Here is a 22386-nt window from a genome sequence, read left to right as displayed (position 1 = left end):
TTGAGGGTCATGTCAAGGCTCATTATGTCAGAGCCATGCCAGTGTCGGTGGCCCACTTGCGAACACTTTCTGTGGAGGATATCTGCAAGGCTGCGACATGGATTGTTCTCCACATATTCACATCTCATTATTGTCTGAATAGAGATGGCCAGTATGACAGTAGGTTTGACCAGTCTGTCCACTGGAACCTGTTTGAGGTGTAGAACCCAACTCTCCTGCCTAGGGCCCGTTGTTTGGGTTCAGGCTGTCTCCCCTTCTGTTTCCAACAGCAGTGGTGATATGTCCATTGGCACCTAGTTGGGTGTCTGCTGGTCTCCTTTTGTATTGGGGAGCATCCTATAACTAGGGATTCACCCATGTGTGAGGACTACCATCCTACTGTCCTCTGAGAAAGCAGAGTTGTTTACCTGTAAAAACAGCAGGATGTTAGCCCTCACAAAACCCGCCTGCTACTCCGCAAAATTGTTTCTCCTATTTTTTATTTTAATCATAATTCTATTTTACAAGACTGGAGAGGGATTCCGCGTGAATGCGAGGTACATGGCATGCTGGGCATATTCAATGTTCCTAGTCAAAATTCTAGAAACTTTGACATGTTTTCCACATCGGGGTTCCTTCTGATGATGTCACCCATGTGTGAGGACTAACATCCTGCTGTCCTCTGAGAACACCCGTTACAGGTAAACAACTCTGCTGTTTATTATCACTAAGAAATGAGATGCCCCACATTCTGATCCTGGTATTGTCTTGGCTTATTTCTGCATCCTTGCCTTGCTTTTAATTTCATTTTTTAAATTTTTGTTTGCTGCCGTAGGTGCTATTGGATAATTTTATTGAACAGTGCAGGTTCCCTCCAGAGCCAGATGCAGTTTGCCGCTATCCGCTGTGCAAGGGCCATTTCAAAATTAACATATACTTTTCAGATCCGGATTTTAAGGTAAAAAGAAAAAGTGCAGTAAGGATCACCAATGTGATATGTTTCTAACTGGATGAACCTCTTTTTTTGAGAGAGAAAAGCAATGCTTCCAAAGTAACTTTATTTTCCATGGTGTTACACTGGTTGGTTATGTACTATTGCCAAGGTGCACGGCTTGAATTTTGAGCACTAAAGGTTGAGCTGGTCCATCCGAGTGCTGAAGCTTGCACCTGTGGCTCGCAGTGGAGTGTCGGAAATCAAGCACAGGAAATAGAAGTTTCAGCTCTGTAAAACACAAACCCCCCCCCATGCTGAGTCAGACCAAGCCGTCTCTATTGGGTGAAGCATCCTGTCTCTGACCGTGGCCAGTCCGGATCGCAGCAGGACAATAACGGTCAGCAGAAAAAAGGAGGCGATGATACCACTCTCTTTCTCTTTTCTGCTGACCATTATTGTCCTGCTGAGCATTCTGTCCAAGCAGTTGAAGTGGGTGCAGCCAATTGTAATAATTACCCCAAATATTTAAATGGTGCAGGCAACTATAATCTATTGTATTTGGCTGTGCACTAAGGAGGGAGTTTTCCACAGGTAAAAAAAAAAACCAGCAGTGACATAAGGAAAGCTCCTCATGGAGTTTTGGAAGTTAATAAGTTCACACAAACTGTTTGCAGCTGATGCTGTCTGAAAAATCTTAAGCTTATTTATTTTATTTTATTTATTCAAATTTTATTAATTGCCTAACTGCTGGGACTCTAGGCAATTTACACTTTAAACATTCATAATCAAATACAAGACAAAGACAATACCATACAATTAATAAAACTTGCCACATTAAAAAAAAAATCTAAAAAAAATCCAAATAATACTTAACCTTTAAAAGTGAAATAAAAATAATAAAACTGAACCAAGAACTATTCTGAATATAATTTAAATAGTCAATCAGGAAATGCTTGTTTAAATAAAAATGTTTTCAGTAAGGAATCTCATATTTTCTGGGAAAGTGTTCCATATTTCTGGTGCAGCAATTGAGAAAGAATGTTCCCACATCTCTTCAAACCAAGCTTGTCTCAAGGAAGGAACATCCAATAGTCCACACTAGGAGGATGTGGACTGTTGTCTTGGGTTATAAATTGTCAAGCTTGGGGAGCTGCTCCCAGGTACCCTGTGACAGGGCCACAGTGAGCCATCGGTGTGAATTTTTCAAAACCATCATTGCCAAGTGCTGTCTTCAATACAAGAGTAGGCGCCTATGATGTGGAAGTCCCCTTTCTTTCTCCTTTGCATTGCTCGTGTTTCCAGATCTTGATCATATTTTTTTTTTTTAAATGTCGACACCCCAGACTGCTATTTTGCCTTCTCTCATGCTGTCCAGTACTGGATTTAGCTAATTTGCCTCTGAAAGTGCTGAATGCATGACTAGCAAATCTCATATTTATTTTGATAAGCTCTTTTAATTAAATTTAAATTTACAGATTTCTTTCCTACTCTTTCAAATGACAAATTTTCTCAAAGTGGAGTACAATCAGTGCACACAAATAAATACTATTTCAAGCACTAAAAAAAATGCAATACAACTGACAAACCAGCAATCTCCTATCTGGGATCTTTCACTCCCCTGTCATTCCATCCTCCTCCATCTGCAGCCGTAAAAATACCTTCACAGAACACCAAATAGATTTATTTTCTGACCTGTTATACAGTGTTTTTGCCTGCCTTTTCATGATTTGTTTTATTCATTTATTTATTTTTCTGCGGGTTCCTGAATTTCAGGGGTTTGTTCGCCTGACCTGCTGCCAGCATTGTAAAGTGGAATTTCACATGAACTGCTGGAAGAAGCTCAAGATGACGATGTGTTCTGACAGAAGTGACAGGGTAAGGCAGCAGGCTACTCAGGTCTTCCCCTCCAACCTTTGCCTTTTATGAACTTCCACGCCATATGTGTGTGTCTCTTCCTGGGTGGATCTCTTCACCCTGCCAGCCTTATAAATGGACACGTGTTGTCTGTCTTCAGGGATCATTGTGTGGGCACCAGTGAGGTTCTTGAGGGCCTATGCTATGAGGGCCTATCATCTTTTCCTTTGCTCGGAGTTCAGCGGAAGAGCTTTGGTGCGTGGGTGCCTGTGTTTGCTATTTATTGAGGTGGGGGAGGGATATTTGCCATTTGAGCTTAAGTTCAGATAGTACTTTTCATGGGACTGACTGCATTTTATTTTAACATTTTTTCCCCAGCTGGATTTCCTTGAAGAGCCGTGCTTTACACCAGACTGTGGAGGCAAAATATGTCATATTATCATTTTCAACTCCACTGGTTTAGTGAAGTGTGAGGTAAATATCCACGCAGAAAGCATTAGCAAGGTGGAATTGTGTAACATAGTTGGCAAGAAAAATTGCTTTTTAAATTGTTAGAACCAGTTGATACTTCACGTAGTCTTTCACTAGGTAAGTAACCATAAAAATGGGACCTTAGTTTTAATGGCTGTGATGTCAAGCATCTGTCTGCTCAGTGCGCCGGGTAACATTTCATTCTTTATCTTGCTAGACCAGTAGAGACGTGCGAGTTTACACTGCCTGCTAGAAGATAGAGACAGAGGTCACGCCTTTTGCTGTGGCATGTTCACTATTATATAGGATGGTGTAGTGTAGGCATAAGTCAGTATTTTTGGTCTTCAGCAAATGGTAGCAGTTTTGGACCGATGCAATAGGAATTCCAGCTCCCAGCCTTTAGCTTCTCCTGGTGGAGAGCTCCTCAGCTTGGTTCCTAGGGTAACAGTTTTCACTATTTCCTTAGTTGAGCTTTCCTGGGCCCAGGCTCCCTGGTTCTATGCTAGGTTGAGCAAGTCCAGTTGTCTGCCAGGTTCCCTGTAGGGGTCTGGTTGAGCTGGGGGGGGGGGCAGCAGGCTTGCTCAAGAATTATTTTTCCTTGGAACAGATGGCTCTCACCTGGGAAGTTGGGTTCCCCCCCCCCCCCCCCCCCCCGAGACTCCCCCTCAGCCTTCTGTATTTATTTTCTGCCTTCATTTGGAAGGTGACAAGGGAAGTCAAGAAGCAGCTGGCAGTTGCAGGGGTAAGTTGACCTGTGCCCATGCTTGGAATCGGAGGAGGGGTGTGTTTTGGAGAAGTAAAGTCTGAGGCCTCTACCTGGGCAGTCTGTCAGTCCTGTTTCTCCTCTCTTCCCAAGTGCAACAGCTCCAGATGTTTGTTTCCTCTCTTTGGCTGGGAATGAGCACCGGCAAGCAAACTGACATTTTGAGTATGTCCGAGCAGGGATACTGGTGGTGGGGGCTGCGGGAGCCAGAGTGTTAGTGCGGCTGGCTCCTTTTGCCTTGCATGTGATGGACTGTCTAAGGATTGCCCAGTAGAATTTCTTCAGAGAGTCAGGTGGGACAAGGTCCTTTGCTCACACCGCAGCGGGAATGGCTGCCCTTTTGAAGTTTTCTTGCGAGCTGTTCTCACCTTCGAGGCCTGTAGGCCATGCTGATCCAAGCATGTTTGACTTTGGATGCGAGATCTTCACCAAGGATTCTCCCGGATTCTTGGGCAGAGGAGGAGCCAGAAACTGGCAATCATCTTAATTCCTTGGAGGAGGGCAAATAATCCTCTGAGAGAGGGAATTCCTCTGTCATACACCTATTCCAGAATGATGAGATTGCCTCCCTGGTGGAAGGGGGCACAGCTCTTAAAGATCCTAAAGACAGGAAGATTGACTTCCTCTTGAAGCATACCTTTGCTTCTTCGTCTTTGGCAGTTCAGGTTTCCATTTGCAGAGGAAATGCAGCTTTAACTGTTTTATGCTGGGCTTCAGCAGCTCCCAGAGAGTCAGGAGGCAGCCAGGTTAGAATTGGGGGCTGCCTTTTCCGCAGATGCTTTGTATGACCACCTTAGATTTTCCTCTAGAACTGTGGCCTCTGTGTCATTGGGTAGGTTCAGCTACCATTTTGGATTTCTCCCTTGCGGGTGCCTCCTCTTCTCTGCAGCTTCTGATGCTGCTGGGGACTTTGGGGAACACCCAGTTTTAGCTGCTGTGGGAGAGCTGCTCGGCGGGGGGGAGGAGATATTTTCTCCTGAATTTTTCAGATTCCTGTATCAGGCCTTCTGTGAAATACAGAAGCCTGATGGTAGGAGTTGGTTTTTGGAGGGCTCAGGCTTCCCTTCCAGTTTGCAGCCTAGTAAATGAATCCTCAGTAAAAAGTCCAGGGGAGCAGCAGAGTTGCCCTTATCCGTTCCAGAAGAGCCACGGAAAGATTTGGAATATTTGCCAGATTCTGCTAGTTGTGCCTTCATAGAGGAAGGAGAATCATCTTCTCTAAGATTCCATAATTTGTGTATTTCTTAGAGGCATGACTACGACACTCATTGATCAGATGGTTTCTCCTCTGTGCATAGAGGATTCTAAGATTGAGGAGGCTCCAGTTTTGGAACCCTCTCTTTAAAGGGGGTCCACAAGTCCAGCTTTTCCTCTTCACTTTGGATAATGGTGCTTTCTGAACAGGAGTCTCAGCGAGTGGCCTCAAGTGAGTGAAGAATTTGTCTTAGCTGCATCCCTATCCTCTGGAAACAATTCAGTGCTTATTTGCAATGAGTCTTGAGTTAGACACCCTTGTAACAGCCCTTACTAGGCGGACCAGTAACCCTGTGGAAGGTAATATTGCTTTAAAGGATCCTCAGGATAGGAAGATTGAGCTACTATTGAAACATTTGTTTACTTTCATGGCTCTTACTGTTCACATTTCTATGTATGGCGGCTTGGTGGCTCGGGCTCTTTTGCAGTGGATTCAGCAGCTCCAGGAAAGTGAGGAGACTGCTAAGATGGAATCAGCTGTGTAGCTTTCATGGTTGATGCTTTATATAATTTTCTTCAGATTTCTCCTAAATCTGAGACCCCAGTTGTAGTGTCCAGAAGGCTTCTTTGGCTCCGCAACTGGACAGAGGATTCGTGGTCTAAGTTTTGCTTGGGCAAACTTCTCTTTTAAAGGAAAACTTCTTTTTGGGGCAGAATTGGAGCAGTTAAGAATTTTAGAAATATGAACCCGAAAAGGCACTTTAAGGATAGAAGTCACTTTTTTTACCGATCTGATAGAGGCTTTGGTCAGACAATATCATAAGAACATAAGAAATTGCCATGCTGGGACAGACCAAGGGTCCATCAAGCCCAGCATCCTGTTTCCAACAGAGGCCAAAAACCAGGCCACAAGAACCTGGCAATTACCCAAACACTAAGAATCGTCTTTAAGACTCTAACTCTCATACACAAAGCCATCCACAACCCAAACATGCACTGGTTCTCTGACACACTACACCTTCGTACGACATCTAGACCAACCAGATCGCCTTACCTTGCAACAATACCCATTCCCACACCCAAACTATCACACCTCGCCTCCACCAAACAACGCTCCATCTCCTTAGCTGGTCCCAAGCTATGGAACTCAATGCCCACCAGTCTACGCCTTGAGATCTGTCCAAAGAAATTTAGACAGAAACTTAAAACATGACTGTTCACGCACGCATACTCTTAATCTACTAGCCCAGTTCACTTCCCCCCTCCCTCACCCCCCCCTCCACTCCACCCAACTTCACACTCAGACTCCTTCCTCCCCCCCCCGCCCCCCTCCCCCCATCCCTCCCTCACATAGCCCCCCCACTTCCCCCTCGCCTTGTATATTGAATGTATATAATAGAACGCTCATAGAATGTACTTAACTCCTGCCTCTTTGTAAATAATCCCCCTTATTCCCCACTACTTTTCCCACCTACTCACATAGTTCCAAGTTACTGCCCTACCCTTTCCCTCCCCCTCCATCCCCCCCAGTTATAATATCTGTTACAATGTAAAGCCCTGTTGGCTGAATTTGCTGTTATCTGGAAACCGATGTGATGTCTCGTGCGAATGTCGGTATAGAAAAATGTTAAATAAATAAATAAAATAAGAAGAACCCATGCTACTGATGCAATTAATAGCAGTGGCTATTCCCTAAGTATAATTGATTAATAGCCATTAATGGACTTCTCCTCCAAGAACTTATCCAAACCTTTTTTGAACCCAGCTACACTAACTGCACTAACTACCTTCTCTGGCAACAAATTCCAGAGCTTTATTGTGCATTGAGTGAAAAAGAATTTTCTCCGATTAGTCTTAAATGGGTTACTTGCTAACTTCATGGAATGCCCCCTTGTCCTTCTATTATTCGAAAGTGTAAATAACCGAGTCACATCTACTCGTTCAAGACCTCTCATGATCTTAAAGACCTCTATAATATCCCCCCTCAGCCGTCTCTTCTCCAAGCTGAACAGCCCTAACCTCTTCAGCCTTTCCTCATAGGGGAGCTGTTCCATCCCCTTTATCATTTTGGTTGCCCTTCTCTGTACCTTCTCCATCACAACTATATCTTTTTTGAGATGTGGCGACCAGAATTGTACACAGTATTCAAGGTGCGGTCTCACCATGGAGCGATACAGAGGCATTATGACATTTTCCGGCCTGGTAGACAGTCATTCTATGATCCTTTAAGGCTAAAGGGAAAAACCAATGTTTTCGAGATGCTAAGAGACCAAGGCTAGAGGTGTCTAGTGCCTCAGATTATGGTTAGGCCCCACAATCTTTTGTGCCAGCGGCAGGCAGTTACCTACAACAGTTTTATTAGGAGTGGACCCAGATAACCTTGGACCAGTGTATGCTGGAAATCATCCATTTAGTTTACTGTCTAGAGCTTGCCTTTTTTGTTCCCAGTGCCTGTTTGATGTCTGTTTGCACCTTGGTCGCCCAAAGATTGGTGGTTCAGGATACTCTTTCAAGACTTCCACTGCTGTAGGCAGTGTTACCGGTCCCTCTTTCCAAGCAAGTTCAGGGTTGGCATTCGATTTATTTTGTGGTTCCCAGATGGATCTTATAGGCCTATCCTCAACCTAAATAGAAACATAGAAATGACGGCAGAAGAAGACCAAACGGCCCATCCAGTCTGCCCAGCAAGAATAATCTTGGACACTATCTTCTGTCAAATATACTTGTCCAGCCTCTGTGTAAAACAGGGCACTCAGATATTCCAAGAAGTTAGTTGGACTATGCTTGCTTTTTGCAAAATTGATGACCTAACCCAAGTCTTGTAAGACTTGGACCACACTGTTTGATACTTGAACCCCTTTCTTGGTAAGACTTGGCCCTTATCAGCCAATCATCCAGATTTTTATTTATTTAACAGTTTTTTATACCGACCTTCATAGTAAATAACCATATCGGATCGGTTTACATTTAACAGGGGGTATAACTGAAGGAAACAATTCGGTTAACAATAGATAACAATAGGTATGAATAAGTCAAAGTTACAATCAACTGGAATCGAGAACTTGGAAGCTTCTAATAAGCTGGAAGGAAGATAGAGGTAAATGATAATAATAAATTAATACGATAGTGAAAAACGGGTTAAAGCTTGACGGTGCTTTAACCTGGAGGAGCCAGAGTCCATAGTTCATGGAGATAAGTGTCTAAAGGCCGGGTGCAAGTGGAAGGCCATTAGTGATTGTCTGGTGGATCGGAGAAGGCTTGGTGGAAGAGCCACGTCTTGAGTCTTTTTCTGAAAGTTAAGAGGCAGGGTTCCAATCTGAGGTTTGAAGGGATATTATTCCAAATTGATGGGCCTGCTATCGAAAAAGCTCTGTCTTTGGTCGTGGAGAGGCGTGTGGCTTTAGTAGGAGGAAATTGTAGAGTGCCTTTATGAATATCTCTCGTTGGTCTGTTAGAGGAGTGGAGTTTGAATGGGATTTCCAGGTCGAGTTGAAGTTGATGATGGATGGTTTTGTGTATTAGGGTGATTGATTTGTATAGGATTCTAAAATTTACTGGTAGCCAATGTAGGTTTCTGAGGATGGGTGAGATGTGTTCACCGCGGCTGGTGCTGGTCAGCAGTCTCGCTGCTGCATTTTGTATCATCTGCAGTGGTTTGGTAGTAGATTTGGGGAGTCCTAGGTAGAGAGCACTGCAGTAGTCTATTTTGGCGAACAGTAGCGCTTGGAGGACTGTCCTGAAATCATGGAAAAATAGAAGTGGTTTAATAAAAAATAAATAAATAAATAAATAAATAAAATAAATAAATAATAATAAATAATTAAATAAATTAAAAAAAAATTATCAGCCTTATCAGCCAATCATCCAGATTGAATCATACCACCTTCTTTCCTTAAAAAGACTGCTACTAACACTATGAATTTGATAGATGTTTGTGAATGCACACCTCATCTTTCACTTCAGAATGGAAACTCTTCGTTCCATGCTCGTGGCAGCATGGAAAGGCAAGTTATCATCTCTGGACCCGTTGAAAGCATATTTTTATATTCCCATTAGACAGGCAGACCAAAGGTACCTTCATTTATTCATTATTCAGCAATATTTTCAGTTCAGAGTGCTCCTCTTTGGTTTAGCCATGGCTCCACAAACATCTATCAAATTCATAGTGTTAGTAGCAGTCTTTTCAAGGAAAGAAGGTGGTATGATTCAATCTGGATGATTGGCTGATAAGGGCCAAGTCTTACCAAGAAAGGGGTTAAGTATCAAACAGTGTGGTCCAAGTCTTACAAGACTTGGGTTAGGTCATCAATTTTGCAAAAAGCAAGCATAGTCCAACTAACTTCTTGGAATATCTGAGTGCCCTGTTTTACACAGAGGCTGGACAAGTATATTTGACAGAAGATAGTGTCCAAGATTATTCTTCAGATATAGTGGTTTGCTGCTCTGAGGGCTCCAAGAGCCTGGGCTACCTTTAGCTGCTTGGCTTAATGGCAGCCACTTTGGATCTGGTTCCTTGGGCCAGAGCTCATACATATTTTGGTGGTCACCCTGTATGCTGGATTATGAGTGTTGCTATTCTCTGCCCATGTCTGTGAGGCACAGTCTTCTTTGGTGGTCAGCCCCTCAGAGTCTGTTCAGAAGAATGAGTGTGGTTCCTTCCTCATGGGTATAAATGTGAGTCTGTTAGGATTGGAGGTACATTGTCTGGATCAGGTAGTCCAAGGTCTCTTGATCCATCAACAAGCTGGAAGCCAGAACAATAAGGCTGGCTTTTTGTCATTTTCTCCCATTAATCAAAGGGAAAGAGGTAAGAGTCCTCTCCAAGAATGCCATAGCAGTGGCATTGTGAATAGGCAAGACAGGACCAGGAGTCCAGGAGTGTCAGAAGAGATGAATCTTGGGAAAAGAACAAACTGCTGCTCCTATTGAGTGTCAGAAGAGATGAATCTTCTTTTCCCTTGGGAAGAGAAGAATCTGCTGCTCATATTGTGGGCCAGGAAAATGTATAGGCTGACTTCCTTAGCAGGAACCTTCTAGACGTGGGAGAGTGGGAGCTCAGTCACAATGCACTTTAGCAAATAGTATGCTAGTGGGGCATGCCTCACATGGATCTGATGGCAATCTCCCAAAATATCAAAGTTTGGAGGTTCTTCAGGGAGAGCAGATCCAAAGAAATAGATGCCTTGGTTTATCCTCGGCCAAGAGGGGATTACTTAAACGTATTCCTTTCTTGGCCTCTAATAGGTCGCATTCTGCACAGAATAAATGAGGTGAGCACTCAAGTGGTTCTAGTGGCTCCAGACTGGCCAGGGAAGCCATGGTATGCGGATCTGATAATGCTCTAAATCTACCAGTCTTTCTGTCTGCTGGATGCTCGTGAGTGGTTTAGTGGTGAGTATCCCTGCTTGTCATGCAGGAGACCGGGGTTTGATTCCCCGATGGGGAGCCAGCTTGACTGCCTGTCCAGATATCCTGGGAATTCTGCAAGTCATTCTCAATAAGTCACTTAAGAGTTCATACAGCCAAGGCAGGCCAAGCAGAGAATTCTGGGGCATTTTCCTTTCTCCATGTTGGTTTTCTGTTCAGGCACACTCATCATTAGTGCAGAGTTACTTCTCCATGAAGGATCCTGCTCTGTTTTTTCTTATGGCCTGGATCTTGAGAAGTCATAGTTGAGAAAAAAGGGTTATTCTTCTTTGGTGATTGTCACCTTATTGAAGGTTTATAAGTCTTCTCTGGCTTATATTCGGGTGTGGCACCTTGTTGAAGCATCTTACAGGGAACAGTCACTTTCCCCTTTGCATTTGGATGTCTCTTTCTCCAGTTGGCTTGGAGAAGGGCTTGGCCTTGAACTCTTTGAGGGTCCAGGTAGTGGCTATCTTGTGTTTTGGGGGAAAAGTTCAAGGGTTTTCAGTAGCTTCCCATCCAGATGTGTCTCATTTTCTCCATAGGGCAAAATGATTGCGATCCCCATTTAGGCCAACAGTCCCTCAATGGGATTTCAATTTGGTTCTGAAGGCATTTAGAAGCGATTCCGTTTGAACCTTTGAATCATGCCTTTCTTAAGGATATTTCCTTGAAGGTGGTCTTCTGGTGACAGTGTGTTTGGCACAATATACCTTGGAGTTTCAGGCTCTTTTCTGTAGGGACCTTTTTTTTTTTTTAATTTTGCCGTGGTTTCAGTATCTTTTCGTACTGTGCCTTTCTTTCTTCTGAAGGAAGTGTCTGTGTTCCACCTCAATCAGTCTGTTTCTTTGCTGTCTTTCTCTAAAGAGGAGTGTCAGGAAGACAAATTACTAAGATTTTTGGATGACCATAGCGTACTCTCTAAGCATTTGGAGGTTACTAATTGTTTTCATAAAATTGACAGACTGTTTTGTTTGGAGGTCCATGTAAGACTGAGGCAGCCTCCAAAGCTACTCTTGTTGGGTGGATCAAGGATGTGATATCTTCAGCACATGTGCTCAGGGGACGTCAAGCTCCCAAGATTATTCATGCTTATTTTACTAGAGCTCAGTCTTCTTCCTGGTCCTGCAGCAGGTTCTATAACTCTGGTTGATGTTGGTAAGGCAGCTAATTGGTTATCCTTGCATTCCTTTGCTAAGCATTATAGTTTGGATGTGTTTGCTAAGGAAGATGCAGCCTTTGGGGATGCTGTTCTCAAAACGGCCTTCATTTTCTCCTTCCCAGTTTACTTGGCCTTTGGTACTTCTCACTTGTCTTGACTGCACCAGTATAGCAGGATGGAAGGAGAGGTTTTTGCTTCTTAATTTTCTTTCCGTAAACCTTGCTACACTAGTATAGTACCCTTTGGGGAAGTTGGCCATATAAGGAAGGAAGGGAGTCATATTGTCAGGTGTCTGTCCTGAGTCCATCTGTCTACACTAAGCAAAACAAAATTATCAGGTAAGGAATTTCTCCAGTAGTTCCTGTGCACAATCTCTAAATAGTGGAGATAATGTCACCGAGGAAAACTGTGCTGTCTACCTCCAGTTGCTGGTAGGTGGACATAACCTCATGTGTCTTGACTGGACTGATGAAACCTGGATTCATGGAAAGAAAATTAACAGGTAAAAATATCTCCTTATTAGGCTCAAAGTTCTGAGCTCCCAGTTTGTAGAAAACTGATAATTTCACCAGCTACTTCATGTGATCCCTCTGTTTCTCTCACACTTCTAAATCTAGATTAAGTTTTCTAAGTTTTGAGTTGCTTTCATGGAGGAGCATATTTACAGATGTTTAATGCACACTTATTATTTTTGGATTTTCTCGTTTCTTTCTCCTGCAGTTTAAGCATAAATTTCAGAAAATAAAGAAGCAGCCGAAACCTGCTGTTAAACAGAAAAGCTGCAGGTGAGCCTTGGTGCAATATGAGTCATGGCTAGAGTTGTCTCTTGGAGCATGAGGTTGGAATATAGTGGGATGAAATGAAACTTAACATCTGTATTTTTTTTGTATTGAGCTCAAACTTCTAGTTCTCCTTTACAAAAAAAAAAAAAGCATTTCAGCCTGCGATGTCATGCTACACCTTCAGGGAAGGGTCATCCTGCCTTATGTTGTAGCAGGATGCATCCCGCCAACCCTGGGGCAAGTTAACCCATGGGGCTGACATATTTCAAGGCAAATGACAGTTTGATGGACATAAGGGAAAAAACAAGTACGGGCATGATTTCATTTATTCAGTGAGCATGATATGAATCACAGTGCAGAAGCCAAAAAGTGGTATCGTACAAATCAACAGAATGAAAAAGCTACAGAAAAGCTTACGCAGTATAGTGCAAAGGGGCAATCATACAAGCGGAGCTAGTTTCATAGAAAAAAAAGTTTGTATTCTCCATGTAACAATAATCTGTTTTCAAATTTAATTTTAAATGCAAAAAAGTATACAAAAAAATGCTTTAAGTGTAAGACATATCTCAATGTCAGATCAGTGCAGAGACACATAAGGAGAAACATTATACTTTGCAGACACTAAGCCTAGCCAATGCCAAAAAAAAACTTCGCTGGTTGGATGATTCATAAAATCTGAGGATTAAAATCCTGACATGGACAATGATCTAGCATTGATGCCTGCTTCACAGGGATTTTTTTTTCCATAGGTACAGCTGTGAATCATCCAGCCATCTAGGTTGTTGTTTTTTTTGGGTTTTTTTTGTAGTCACATGGGCTGGTTTAAGAAAGCTGTTGTTTACAGTGATTTTTGTTACAAGAAGGGATCAAATGTCTCTACCATTAGTCAGTGAATGGTGGCATTTTGTAAATTTAAAGCCTCTCTACCTACAGCAGGCTCCAGGAGATGAGGAGTTCATATCCTTACTGGCTATGGGAGAGAAAGGGGCAATTGGTTGGCAAGGCCCCTATTGAGGGAGAAGAAGGGCAGGCTGGCTGGGAGGTAGGGATTTGAGAGCAGTGGACTGAGAGTCACTGAGCGTGAACTGCAGCGCTGCAAGGACATGAAAGCACTTCTCCCCCAATCCTCTGTACCTCCCAAGCCTGGTACTGCTGTCGCATGTGCTGGCCGGCTTGCCCTTCATATTGCTTTTGCAATGCCTGCTGCTTTACCAGTCCTTACTCCCACCTTCTCGCCTGTGCTGCCCAGGCTGGTGCTGCCGGGGACTTTCTGTGACGAGAGCAGCCAGGGCACAAAGTCAGCAGCTCCAAAACATCTGCTGTTGCAGCCAGATTGGGCCTACACATCCTCTTTCTGTTGTGCAAGCTGTAGATGCACAGGATGGCAATGTGACTCGAAGGATCGTGGAATTTCTGCACTGGGCTGGCCGGGGCAGCAATTCTGTTGGGGAGGAGGAGGACAGACGTTTCTGGAGGAAAAATGTCAGTCTTGGTTCCACATTTTGCTCTGGCTCATGTTTATAGGACAGTTTTATGGTTTCTAATATAAAGTAGCATGATATGCCATAGAAAATGCTACCTTGGGTACACACAACTTGCTTTATAATTTACTTCAGCCTAGTTCGATGCCCAAGAAGCAATCTGGCCCTTCCAAGCCCCTTAATATAGACTCTTCTCAGTGAAGGTCAGGGTTAGGTGATCATGGCCTTTCATTGGCCTGAAGTCAAATAGATTTTACTAGCTTTTGACAACTACACTCTCTATGAGGTCGGGGTCTATAGCTCTGGAAAACTAGTCAAAATGTATTAAATTTTAGTCCAATCAAAGGCATTACCTACAACTTGTTTGGCCTTTATTTTCTACATTATGGACTAGTGAGAATTCATTGAGAAAAAAATGTTTATTTCAGCCTTGTAACCTGGATCTGTCCATCTTTGTGCATTAGCTGCAAAACAAATTTGTAACCAAGTCTGACTTCCTCATATAACACCTGATGGACATACTTTTACACAGGAAACTTAGGAATAGTTCTTTCATTGCTGTTTGCATGTATTGCACAATAACTGGAGCTCACCACGATCACAAGGAAGTTTTTTCCTATTTGATCCCTGGATTTTGAGCTTCAAATGTTCAGGCTGGGGAGGGCACCTTTGTTAGTGTAACTTGTCAATGAAGACACTGTCTTTCATCAATTCTCTTCATCAGCCCTAGGAATCTAAAAATGATACAAGAGAAAAAATTAAAAAGGAAGATGTCAAGAAAAGAAGCAATAAAGTTGTCTAAAGAAAAAACTGAAAAACCAAAGGACAATAGTTTTTCTAAACAGGATATCCATAAAGGTACGTGCAGTGTGAGGCATCTGTATACCTCTATCCAGCATGCTAGTATATTGTAATTTGGTCTGTTGTAATTCAGCCTTCTGCTGAATTTATTGGCTATTTTGTTCCCTCTCGTCAAGCACAAAGACTGGGATTCTATAATTAGGCTGGCCCTATGGCTATGTGTTTAATGCTATGTAGGCCCTCAGTGCTTGTATCTTGATTCGAGGGCTGCTGAGGTGCAATGGTTGAAATATACCTTGGTCTAATATCCTAAAACTAGTTAATTCTATAGCCTGTAGGAGAGGGAAGAAATAATTTTATTTGAAAGGTGAGGGGAGAATGGGCTGCATGTGATGAACCACGTGAGGTCTGCGACCCCCCCCCCCCCCCCCCCCCCCCGTCAGACTGCTGCAGACCTCCCTCAGCACTACTGTCCTGGCCAGGGCCCTGATTTGGGAGGGAATGCTCCCAGGATAACTGTGGTAGCCTCTTTAACAAGAATTGCTTTCACCCTTGACCTCCGCCCACTCTGACCCCACCCCACCCCACCTCCTGCTTCTTGCCAGATGGTTAGTGGGAGATCAAGAGCAGATGTCGTGACTTGTTGAGTAGTGAACCTTGACTTTATCCCGTTTTCGCTCCCTTGCTAAGCTGAGGCTTCTTGGCAACCCCCTGTGATTAATTGGGTGAGCGAACTCAGGCAAAATGTATGCTTAGAATGGTTTCCTTAAAAATGTTTTCACTTCTCGGGTCTGGTTTTCTTCTCACTGGGTTGGCCAGGTCAGGTGATGCTGCAGAATCGGCACTCACACTCACAGCCCCTGGAAGGAAGTGAGACACCTGGTGGCTGGATTTAGGGCCCTGGTGCATGATCTCCAGCCAAAGTCTGGACTAAAATAAGTCTGAAGGAGAATATAAGTTAGGTTAAAAATTCCTGGATACTTGTGAATAAAGGCTTATGGCTCCAGTTCCTGGTTTCGCTTGAACTGGACACCCAAAGGCACAGGAGGAAATTGCTGAGTCCACAGCAAAATTGATTTTGTTTTTTGGCCCAAGCTTTAGGCCTGATCACAGGTAACGACAATTAGCCTGCCTCCTATTTGCCATCAATTTCTGACACTGTTTTTCTTGCTTTATATTTTGTATTGCTACACAGTAAAACTGCCAAATGTATTTATTTAAAACAATTTTAAAGGGCATTTTCTTATTTAGCCTCATGGATCTGTAAAACAGGTTTTCATGCAATACATAAATATAGTAAAAATGGCACTTAGACAATAACACAACACAAAATTTATACATAAAACATAACCAAACAATTCATATCTAAAATAAGGTATGACAGGACACCAAAATGTTTAGGCAATGACCTTCATAATAGGCTTCCTCGTTAGGGCTTTCGCCTATTCAACTCGGCCTTATGCATAAAAATGGCCATTTTCCTAGCGTGGGCTTCCAAGCGGGATGAGCGGCCCCCTGGTGGGCTGGGCCCCTCTTTAGGCTTGGTCAGCACACTGTGTGGTAGGCAGCAGCGCCATCTTGCATGCGTCTTTGTGCGTGCTGTATTTCCCTCTATAGATCGTCGGTAAACACAGTGCGTTGGCTCTGCGCACGTGCTGTGCCCATAACGTCATGCGCATACATACATGCACAACCTACTAAATGCAGAATACAGGTAAACCGGGTGCACGGGCTGTGCATGCACCTCGCCACATCCCGCCTAGGCGACCAAAATCTGAGTGCATAAAATTTTAAGCATGAGCCGACAGAACACAGTTACCGCCACCAATGGCTCCAGGAACCAAGAAACATAAGCGCCTTTCTCTCTGCATTGCTTGTCATATTAGTGCTTCACAGGCTGACCTGGATTCCAGCTTATGTCAGCACTGTGAGGAAGCCCAGGGAGAGTTGCCCCCCCCCCCCCCCCCGGACTTTGCTAAGCACGGTTCCTCCCATTCAGGGGATGGATTAGCCACAGCCTTAAGTGGAATTACCCCGGATCTGAGTAGCCCCGGGTCTGGGTCATCCATGGGAGAGGGGAATTCAGCGGTACCTACCCCAGTTCCTCCTGGGGCATGGACCTGGCTGCCTTCTCTTGGGTGGAATTTTTCCAGAGCCTTCAAGCTTTTGTACAGACGCAGTCTGCTACCTCACTTGCCCCTGTCTGGATGGAACCTCCCTCTCCAAGTCCTATCAGCAGACCTCGAGGCATGCCTCGCCTCACCAAGAGCATCCCTGGCAGAGACCCGGACGGCACGGACAAAGGGGAGGATATAGATTATTTGGAAATTGGGGAAATTCCCCCTGGTTTAGAACCATATCAGATCATGTTATGGTTTTTCCAAAGAGACGAATTGCTGGCCCTGGTTTCTCAGACCCTGAAGATGCTGGGAGTTCCTGGGGCGGACTCTATGACCGAAGAATCCCATTCTGATTTCCCTACGGAAAGCCTCTTGCTACTTTCCAATACTGGAAGCCATCCAGGAGTTGATTGAGCTGGAATGGGATGACCCAGAAGCAAGTTTTAAAGGGGGATGAGCATTAGAAGCTTTATGCCCACTGGATCCGGCAGTAAGAGTGTTTGCATTTCCCTATAGTGGATGCGCTGGTCTGTGCCGTCTCTAAGCGAACAACTATCCCAGTGGAAGGAGGAGTGGCCTTAAAGGATGCACAGGATAGATGGATGGTGTCCATCCTTAAACAGGCCTTTGACGCAGTAGCAATGATCTTACGGATTGCTTTTTATTGTGCCCTGGACCTTGTTCATGCCTACTCCTCTCTCAGAAGGTGGATGACTGGAGTAAATTCCAGAGCGATTATGGAACTCTGCCTTTTTAGCTGACGAGAGCTTGGATCTGGGCCATAGTTCAGCCAGAGGGGTAACCTCAGTGGTGGCGGCCAAAAGACAGCTATGGCTGTGGAATTGGTCAGCAGACACAACCTCCAAGGCAAATCTTACAAAGATGATCTTCAAAGGAGCACTCCTTTTCGGAAGCGAATTGGAAAAGCTGGCCAGTAAATGGAGTGAATCTCCAGTTCCCCGGCTAGAAGAAGATGAGAGAAAGCAGTTACAGTGCCCCTCACCTATGAGGGATCGATCCAGGGGCTCCCAATGCTTTTGCCTCTACAGAAACTTGACATTTCAGAGGTCTTGGCCCTTTGGGAGGTCTCAGTCCTTTCATAGTTGACAGCCGAAGAGAGGACAGGTTCAGTTTGTCCCAAACCCCCCAAAGAAATTTGCTGACTCACCCTGGGAACGAGGAGATAGGGGTCGACTGGCTGTCTTCTACCAGAGGGGGGTCGAGATCACTTCAGACAAATGGGTATTGGAGGTCATATGAGAAGGGTATGCGCTGGAATTTCACAGCACTTCGAGACATATTCACGTCTCCTTGCCACTCCTATCACAAGAAGGCAGGCAGTGGAGGCTACTCTTTTAACGCTCCTCAGGATGAGGGCTATAATCCCAGTACCTGCGCCCCAGGAAAATACGGAACATTATTCCACCTATTTCATTGTACCAAAGATGGAAGGTTCCTTTCGCCCCCATTCTGGACCTCAAGTGCATCAGCCGGCATCTACGAGCGAATCATTTCCACATGGAAACCCTACTATGCTCCATGGTAATGGCCGTACAATCGGGAGAGTTCTTAACCTCCCTGGACCTATCTGAGGCCTACCAACATATTCCAATCTGTCAAGAACATCTACTTTTCCTACGCTTTGCGATACTGGGTTGCCATAATCAGTTCTGGGCACTGCCCTTTAGCCTAGCCACCACTTAGAGAACATTTTCCAAGAATATGGTGGTCATAGCGGCAGCATTGAGAAACGAGGGAATCCTGGTGCACCCGTACTTGGACGACTGGTTGATCCAGTCCAAGTCAGTGGAAGAGAGTCTCCATGTGACCAACAGGATGACCTCCTTGCTTCAAAAACTCGGTTGGATCGTAAACCTGAACAAAAGCAGTCTCAAGCCCTCCCAGTCCTTGGAATATCTGGGAATCCAATTCGACACCAAGCAGGGCAAGGTCTTCCTTCCGACCATGAGGATAAGGAAGTTGATATCCGAAGTGCATCAGTTGCTGAGCACGATATGCCCGACGGTGTGAAGCTATCTCCAAGTTCTTGGTTTGATGGCGGCAACCCTGGAAGTAGTACCGTCGGCGAGGGCACACATGCGACCACTTCAGCGTTCACTATTGTCATGTTGGAAACCACAGTCTTAAGACTATTTGATTCGCCTCCACTTCCCAATGGGAGTATGCTTTCGGCTCAAGCAGTGGCTGCCGGAAGCTCATCTGAACAGGGGTGAACTCCTGTCCTCTCTAAACTGGCTGGTCCTCACAACAGATGCGAGCCTCCGGGGCTGGGGAGCTCACTGTCAGGAACTGATGGCCCAAGGATGTTGGACTGAGGAAGAGGCCCTCTGGAACATCAGCCGCCTGAAAGCCCGGGCTGTCAGATTGGCATGTCTACAATTCAGTCACAGACTCCAGGGTCATGCGGTCCATGTAATGTCAAACAGTGCAATGACGGTAGCCTACATCAACCGCCAGGTTGGAACCAAGAACCAGCAGTTGTCACAGGAGATAGATCTCCTTATGGAATGGGCAGAAATGCATCCATAGATGATCTCAGCGTCCCACATTGCAGGAAAAGACAATGTCAGAGCAGACTTTCTAAACATGGAGAGTTTGGGTCCAGGAGAGTGGACGTTGTCGGCCAAAGCCTTTCAGCTGATAGTAGATCACTGGGGTCTCCTGTCCATTGACCTGCTGGCCGCATCTCACAATGTGAAGGTTCCCCGATTCTTCAGTCACAGAAGAGATCAGTGGTCCCTGGGCATCGACGCTCTCATTCAGACCTGGCCGGAAGAAGAGTTGCTACAGCCTTACCTCCGTGGCCCTGCTGGGCAGGGTCATTCGCAGAATCAAGCACCACAGGGGATTAGACCTATAAGAAGCTCCATATTGCACCAGGCATCGTGGTATGCCTGGTGCAATATGACATGCGGAGACTCCTGGTGGAGACCACCCCCCCCCCCCGTGCCTCCCACCACACAGGGACCTGCTACAGCACAGCAGGCGAGCCCTTAAGAGGGCTCGCCTGATAAAGCGAGGATATTCTGCAGCAGTATTGCCACCTTACTCCATGTGCAGAAGTTCTCTACATCCCTAGCATATGTGTGGGTCTGGAGAGTGTATTTGAGGCCTGATGTGAGGAATGTGGTGTGTTCCAACCCCCCCCCCCCAAAGGCGGTCAAAATTCCACTAATTCTGGAATTCTTTCAGGATGGTTTGAATTAAAGGTTTGACCCTTAACTTGTTGAAGGTCCAGGTAGTGGCGCTTTCCTGTTACAGGGACGAGGTGAACGGAACCTGCCTGTTGGCTCATCCAGACGTGCCCATTTTCTGAAAGGGGTGAAGCTCCTCCAGCCACACCCCTATGGTGGCCGGTTCCCTTGTGGAATCTTAATCTAGTATTAGAATTTTTGGCAGGGCCCTCCTTTTGGCCACTGTGCAGTCTTTCTTTGCGTTTATTAACCTTGAAAACAGTGTTCCTGGTGGCTATAAGCTCAGCACGTCTCACCTCTGAACTACAGGCATTGTTGTGTCAGGAACTGTTCCTCCGGATGACTCCAGGAGCTTTACAGCTTCGTACTGTTCCATCCTTCTTGCCCTAGGCAGTCTCAGAGTTTCATTAGAATTAATCCATTTCATTGCCATCCCTAGATAAGCACAAGGATGCAGAAGAACATAAGAAATTGCCATGCTGGGTCAGACCAAGGGTCCATCAAGCCCAGCATCCTGTTTCCAACAGAGGCCAAACCAGGCTAACAGAATACTGCCTCTTCCGTCATTTGAATTTCGGTAGACCTTTGGTGCGGTATCTGGAAGTTTCAGAACTGGTCCAAAAGACGGACTGCCTGTTTTGTCCTTCACAGTGGAAGGAAGCGTGGCGAACCAGCTGCGCGGGCTACCATAGCTTGCTGATTAAGGAGGTGGTCACGGGAACCTATGTGGAAGCAGAAAAGTCATTACCTTCTCAAGTTAAAGCTCAATCCACAAGGGCTCAGGCGGTCACATGGGTGGAAGCTAGAGTGCTGTCTCCCGTTGAAGTTTGCTGAGCGGCGATGTGGTGCTCCTTGCATACCACCTCCCATGTTCTATCACCTGGATGTACAGGCCTGAGAGGATTCAGCCTTTGCAAGGGCGGTGTTAATCGGACTGCAGGCAGCCTCCTGCCCTGATCAGGAGTACATCCCATTGGTCCTGAGTCTATCTGGCTACACGCTAGGAAATGGAGAAATTACTTACCTGATAATTTTGTTTTCATTAGTGTAGACAGATGGACTCAGCATCCCGCCCACAGCTGCCTAAGAACAGTGCCAAGGATTTGCCTGTGGAGTGGATATCGATTCCAAGAGATTACAGGTAAGCCGTCATCTAGTCTCTAGATCAGGGCATCTGTACTCTTACCGGGGTTCAGTGTTTGATTGGTTGAGTACAGTATGTCCACAGTGGCTTATGAAGAGAATACTGAAGGGTTGAGGTCATTGCAGGGCTATATCTAGGGTGAAGTCTGCTTTGAAATCTGACTCCTTCTCCATCTGCTGGCAGGGGAACATAACCCATTGGTTCTAAGTCCATCTGTCTACACTAAGGAAAACAAAATTATCAGGTAGGTAATTTCTCCATTTTATACCATGGCTTTTACTGTTATAAGAATTACCTGTAATGCTGAGAGGCAGTTTTATTGGAGTATGTGCAGTGACTGCATCATCGCTTAGTAATATTTGGACAATGACTTTTCAGTATATCACTTTGGGTCTCTTTTGTGTGGTTTTTATTTATGTATTTATTTTTTAACAGATTCTGATCGATTTAAGAGATGCTTTGATGATATGATAATGCAACATATTACAGAAAATGCCGAATTGATTAAAACCGGTGTGCTTGACCCCACTAAACTCCTCAGTGACCTGCTTTCATGGCAGGTGATAAGTGAGCAGGACTATATCATATATTCTACTGATGCTGCTAGTATGACCTCAGCCGAAGTCATGGAGTTGCTCATTAATCATGTAAGTGAGAAGGATGATAAAGTCAACACCAGGATTTTCCTCCATGTGCTAAACCAGCTAGAAGTAAGGCCCAAGCTCAAAGACTGGCTTGAAGAAGTCAATGCTTTAGGTAGGTGATACATTTTCTCATCAGAGGAATTTGTCACGTTGAATTTTAATTTAAAATGACTGCAACCTCTAATTTCTTCCTGTATGCTGTCTAAATGATTAGAACATCCTTTTCTTTTTCAATCTTAAAGGTATATTTTGCAGTCAAGCTGTAATCCCTAATAAACAATTTATGGGCCATAAATGCCGTGTGGAGAGCTGAATGCATGAGCTGAGGTTGAGGGACTCTAGAAAAAGGCAAGACATGTCCAGTGACTTTTGTATAAGAAGGAATATTACTCTTTCAAGTTAAAATTTGTAGTATTGTTTGGGGGGTTTTTTCTCT

At 44.7% G+C, this 22386-nt stretch overlaps 1 protein-coding gene across 1 annotated transcript in view; it reads left to right on the top strand.

Moving 5' to 3' along the window:
* Positions 1 to 22386, top strand: part of TTC3 (tetratricopeptide repeat domain 3) — a 331906-nt gene that overhangs the window by 181582 nt on the left and 127938 nt on the right. Inside the window, exons 23-28 of the mRNA XM_029603249.1 lie at positions 815 to 937; positions 2687 to 2788; positions 3146 to 3241; positions 12484 to 12548; positions 14751 to 14884; positions 21742 to 22062. Coding sequence (XP_029459109.1) covers positions 815 to 937; positions 2687 to 2788; positions 3146 to 3241; positions 12484 to 12548; positions 14751 to 14884; positions 21742 to 22062 — 841 coding nt within the window. The remainder of the gene's footprint in view (positions 1 to 814; positions 938 to 2686; positions 2789 to 3145; positions 3242 to 12483; positions 12549 to 14750; positions 14885 to 21741; positions 22063 to 22386) is intronic.

The sequence above is a fragment of the Rhinatrema bivittatum genome, chromosome 5 (assembly GCF_901001135.1).
Source record: "Rhinatrema bivittatum chromosome 5, aRhiBiv1.1, whole genome shotgun sequence".
NCBI lineage: Eukaryota > Metazoa > Chordata > Amphibia > Gymnophiona > Rhinatrematidae > Rhinatrema > Rhinatrema bivittatum.
The sequence above is the reverse complement of the archived record's forward strand: the minus strand, read 5'-3'. Positions and strand labels throughout refer to the sequence as shown.